A 6,000-nucleotide genomic window follows, 5' to 3' on the forward strand; every position below is an offset into this window, starting at 1 on the left:
AGGCTACAAAATGACCTATCATCAAAGCAATTAGTGAGATGGCATTTACGTAATTACTTACGATCAATTTACGAAGAAATTCAGGTACGGCCATCACGTTGCTAATGTAACAAGAACGTGTAGTAATTGGGCTGTCTCCTCATCATTTATTTTCCCGGACAATTTCGGTGAATGAAAGGTTTGACGAGGAAAGGTTCACACAAAGATGAATTATACATTTTTTTTTTCATTTTTTTAATCTGTGTTTGACAGATCCAGGACATATCCGATCACGGAGAGATGTCCTGGATCTAAAAAATACGTTATTTTTAGTGCGTTTGTCCGTGCATAGTACACAAGAGCTGCCTTCCTTTCATGTAACCCAGCTTGCGGGAGATCGTTCGATGTGAGAATCGAACCCGCGACTCCTTGAACGGAAAAAATAATAGTTTCAAAATCTAACAGCCTTCAAATACTTTTGTTTGATAGATTTGTAGTGTTTTAGACTTCAACTAAGGTCGACTTTGATGACTGAGAACAAAAAAGCAATTGTTTCAACTTTCAATATAAAAATTGTTCGATGATAGCGTTTTTACCAACTAGCCGCAGACACAAAAAGGCAATCGGACCAAAGAATTGCCATGTCGTGTGGGCGAGTAAAAAGTATTTGTATAACAATCGAGCTGGATTTGGAATATTGGAACTGTGAAGCACTTTTACCGTAACAATCAACGCGATATGTTTTTTGGATACTGACAAATATTTTTAACGATTGTTAAACTCAAAAACTTTGTTAAAATATTTTACTAGTGAAGATGTTTCAAGATGAATTTAAACAAAAGATAAGAAACAAAAAAATATATAATTATGTGACACTTAGTTACAATTAACATTATACAAGGTTTAACACAACATAAGTAATAATAGTTAGAGGTGTGTAAAGTCACTCTAAAATGTATCCCTTGTACATAGTTTACTGTGAAGTAGCAGTAAACTATAATATACAAGTAGCAGCGCTGAAAGAATTACTTTTGATTTATTTGTTTCTATGGAAAATACCCCAACGTTATAAATTATCCATTTATAATTAACTAAAAATTTTCTTGTCGGCTTGCAAGTGACATCCGCAGAACTTTTGCCTTTGCACCTCTATCCCAAACGCCATAAGGACCACCCCAATAATTTTAGGGTGGGTTACACCAACTTACTTTAACTATAACTTTAACCATAACAAAATGTCAAATGAACTGTCAAATCCCCAGTATAAGTCCATAATGGACGCCATATTTGACGATAACTTTAACCTTAACCATAACTACGCCTCTGCTGCAACCCACCCTTAGAGGTAAAATAGCTGTAAACGGACTTACAAGTTATACGTTTATTCTGTAACGAACACTGTTTCTCACTTAATAAAGGCACTCTGCAAATCCGACGTTCGGTTCACTACGCCGATTTCACTCCAGCTGAGCTCCTGTGTAAATGTTACGTGTTTTCCACTCCATGATTTTGTGTTTTGATACGGGCCAGTTAGAAAGGCTGAACTAGTTCTGACAGTTGAGGGTTGAAAATATGACTTGTGATATTGTTTTCTAAAATTCAGTAACATTTTTCATAGAATTGTGGCTAATGAAATTACAGCAGCCAACAAGCAGTTTTACATTTAAGAATAAGAATACATTTATTTTGTCAACACACAATATACACAAAACAGACGAAATATAATAATAATAAAAAAATACTTAAGCTACATTTGTATATATTATTATGTGATGTCAAAATTGGCCCCAGCTCAGCAGCGAGCAAGCCCGCTGCACTGGTATTCTGCAAGGGCCAAAAAAACCAAAAAAAATCTGCACAGTGTGGACATAGCTATTTGATAACAACAATAAAATAATAGACAACATTTTTGTATATTGCCCCTCTAGTTAAAAATTTCCAATAAAAATCAAAAATATATTTTTTTCAACAAGAAAATAAGTGTAAGTACTTAAAAAAATGAGTACTAGAAATTATAAAAATTAAATTATAATTAAAAAAATAAAAGATAAGTTAGTTCACGATCAAATAAAAATTTATAATACAATTACAGTTGATTAAAATTGGTTTAAACAGTACTACTTTATTACTGAGCCTCACAGACTATTTGCCAAGTTATTATATTTAGTAGTCTAGACAAGTGCTTTCCACTTATAACATTTTTAATATCCATATGGCAGTTAAAATGTTAGTGTTGGCTTTGACGAGCGACGTGTCTATTTTTTATCAGAAATTATTCATGCTACGATAGCTTTGATTGCTTCGGCTTTTACTTTTTCCACCAATTTTATAAATATTCGATAGAAAAATATGGAGTTTTGTTGAACCGAAGCTGACATGGTAATAACGTAAAGATAAAATTAGACGTCCCCAACCCCAACCTTTTTAGTCAACGAACTATTTATGAAAAATTCTCGCACTGTATTCAGTTAACTTAAGAAAAAAAAATTACTCTTATAAAGACACAGATTTTTTTTTAATTCATTTTATATTCATCGAAAAACCTCTTAGTATATCTTACGAGTATAATGATAATCTCAACTTTTTATCAGTTTGAAGTTATAATATTACTTTATAACTGATCTCATCGAGTATGCAAAATACGATATCGCCCTTAGGCTGTTTCCACCAGATATGTGTTGCGAGGAATGTGTTTTTGAGAACCAATAGAATCGCTTCGTTGACGTGAGCTTGCCATGACATCGCTCAGCGCGGCGATGCTATTGGTTCTCAAAAACACATTCTCGCATGTTTCTAGTCCCTGCGTTTCCACATCTCTGGTGGAAACGCAGGGACTAGAAACATCTTTCACTTCATTATCAATCGCGTTTTTTATAGAAAACGATGAGATAATATTATGCCAAGTTTTTTGACTGTGGCTCAATGACCGTTATGGACAGGATTCGGCAATATCTGCAAATTGATAAAAGGCTCATTCCAATATACGACCGCGGCCTACCATCACTCATCAGTCCAATCGGATTTAAATGAAGTATCACGGATGGTCGCAGTCGAGTAAAACTTGTAATAATACAAGTTTTACTCGACTGTGGTATCTGCACCGCCTTTCTCGAGTTTTAGAGAGACTAACTAAATAAAAAAATATTTTTATTTATAAAAATTATAGGTTTAAAGATAAACACAATATAAAATAGACACTGAACGTGGGAGAGCCATGCTTTGGCACGAATGGGCCGGCTCGACCGGAGAAATACCACGGGCTCACAGAAAACCGGCATGAAACAGCGCTTGCGCTGTGTTTCGCCTAGTGAGTTTGCCGGAGGCCCAATCCCCTACCCTTTTCCCTTCCCTACCCTCCCCTATTACCCTTTTCCCTCATAAAAGGCCGCACCTGCAGCTCTTCTAATGCTGCGAGTGTCCATGGGCGACGGAAGTTGCCTTCCATCAGGTGAACCGTTCGCTCGTTTGCCCCCTTTATTTCATAAAAAAAAACAATATAGAAATAGAGATAGATAGAGCATATTATAGTATACACATAATATGTTTGTGAGTTGCGATTTTGTATTTGTCAATGCGAAGGAATTTGTATTCCTCGTATACACAAATCCCTTGAAATGACAGGGAGCTGTGTAAAATATTTACAATATATTATTTCCTTCCTCTTTAGGCACGTAGAGACGTGATTCAAATCATATTTTCGTAACTCGCTCGTGCAAAGTCAATATTATTGTGTTTTGAGATGTTGCGAGCAAAAAACACGGTTCCAGAAAATAAGCTGCTGAAGAAAAGGGGAATAACGAGGACGAATAAAGACATAATAAAAAATCAAACATTCTCTCTTCACACTCACGCCCGTCTTTCATATGCCAGGTGAAACAGAACGATACGGAATTAACGCCTAGTTAGTTTTTTCTTAATAACTCTACATTAAATATACAATATATTAAAAGTCCGCTAGTACAGTCCCTCGGTAATAGAATTTTCTATTATTTGTTAAAAATTAAAATATATTGACTCAATAATTGAATGCAACGTTTTGAAAAACATAAATTGATATTCGTGAAATAAAGATGCATCTTCGTCATTTTCGAGAAAATTTTAAGGTATCTTTTACAAATCTCTCAAAAAAAATGTAATGTTGTATCTATTTTAAAAAATATACAATTAGTAATTTGTTGAAAATTATTAAAATAGAGGAAAATTTTAAGGTATCGTGTACAAATCTCTCGAAAATGTAATGTTGTATCTATTTTAAAAAATAATATACAATTCGTAATTTGTTGAAAATTATTAAAATGATGTTGCTTGTGTTAATAATTTCTAAGTATATCTTACCTGTAGCTAAATAATTTGGGTTGGATCTTACATGACATGTATATTGTATGCGTTTAATTTACCGTATTTAGGATTTACCGCTTTTACAATAACATAACATTACATGTTGTGTGATTACTATTATAATAAGTGACATAACGTGTTATTCATAATCCAAATGATAAACCACACGATTACAGTTTTGTACATTAAACTATCTTCATACAATATGTCTGCCCGAATTACGAAGGTTTACTCCGTGGCCCGAATCGTGCGCACGCTGACATATTGTAAACTCAGATAGCTTTAGCAAGCAAAACAACAGTATAACAAAGATTATAAAACTTATATTTGTTTTGCACGAATTTGATTACAAGCACATACATTTTTAACCCCCGATTGTATTATATGACGACTGATCTATAGACCAAGCGCAACTGATGGCAATCCAAAAACAGTAGTGAAAAGCGAAATGTTAGATTTTTAGAAATTATTGGTGGTACGTTCGTATTAATGTTAAAGTAACCATCTGCCTATTTCCCACTGCAGTTTCTTCAAGACCATTTAATTCAAAACATTTCCAGGCTGTTTTAATTAACCAACCAATTTATATTTTCAGGCTGTCTATATTAACCAACCAATATATTTTCAGGCTATATACAAGTTGTTAGGCTTAACACCGTTAAATCCGTCTTCATACCCATACAAATTGCCGATCCGGGCAATGTATGAATATGAAGACGGCACTTTATTTGAGTTCCCAGCATTGTTCTCATAGAAAAAGTTGTTGATTTTCAGTCTGTATGTATATATTAACCAACATGTTTGTTGCAGGTGAAAACCCGGCGGCGATGCAGTCATCCTCGCCTAAGTATCTACAGTTAAGTTCCGTAACATACATCTATACGCTCACCGCCACCTACCTTATAATACGGTGACAATTATACTAAATAGAATTATTTTGAGCAACATGGTGTACCGCTAGTAAGGAGCAAAATAGCACTTATCATCTTATCGATAAGGACTATTATGCTTTGAACCTTCGGTGCGCCAGCTTGTGCCACCATCTTCTGCTAGGTAACTGGAAATAAACTTTGATTTATTGCGATATGGTCTTATTTCGCGTCCCGATCTACTAAAATAAAAAATACCTTCAACATGAAAATAGATTGATAGAAGCCAAAGGGTCAATTGAGTCCGCAACGCGACGCGCAGATGTATTTCTAAAGGTCAATTCAGACCGCAACGTGGCGCGTAGATGCATTTCTAAATTAGTATGGATTTGACAGATTCGCAAGACGTCTCACACTGACGACATCTGTCAAATCCATACAAATTTAGATCGCATCGCGTTAGGTTGCGGTCTGAATTGACCCTAAATTTGTATGGGTTTGACAGATTTGCAAGACGTCTCACGCAATCTGCCAATTCAGTACAAAATAAATGCATCTGCGCGTCGTGTTGTGGTCTGATTTGGGTATGTGACCATTACGCTACTAAACTCATTTAGGTGCGCAAGAAAAAACTTATTGTCCCTATTTTACGTAAACTTAATGTGAAAACAAGATGGCGTTGAATTGGTGCGCGAGGGAATGAGACAAATAGATACTGTCTCTCAAGGTCTCAAAAAAAATTTTTGGTATTCAATGACTTGACTTTAGCTTCGTAGATCTCATTTAACGAGTTTTCCTTATAAGTGAATGAAGA

General features: G+C 34.9%; 1 protein-coding gene across 1 annotated transcript in view; it reads left to right on the forward strand.

Moving 5' to 3' along the window:
- LOC121727641 (Down syndrome cell adhesion molecule-like protein 1 homolog) overlaps positions 1-5,449 on the forward strand; it is a 193,619-nt gene extending 188,170 nt beyond the window's left edge. The window contains exon 8 of the mRNA XM_042115580.1: positions 5,128-5,449. Within this exon, the coding sequence (XP_041971514.1) occupies positions 5,128-5,231 (104 nt within the window). The 3' untranslated portion in view covers positions 5,232-5,449. The remainder of the gene's footprint in view (positions 1-5,127) is intronic.
- The last annotated feature ends 551 nt before the right edge of the window (positions 5,450-6,000 follow it).

Source organism: Aricia agestis, chromosome 6, assembly GCF_905147365.1.
Source record: "Aricia agestis chromosome 6, ilAriAges1.1, whole genome shotgun sequence".
NCBI lineage: Eukaryota > Metazoa > Arthropoda > Insecta > Lepidoptera > Lycaenidae > Aricia > Aricia agestis.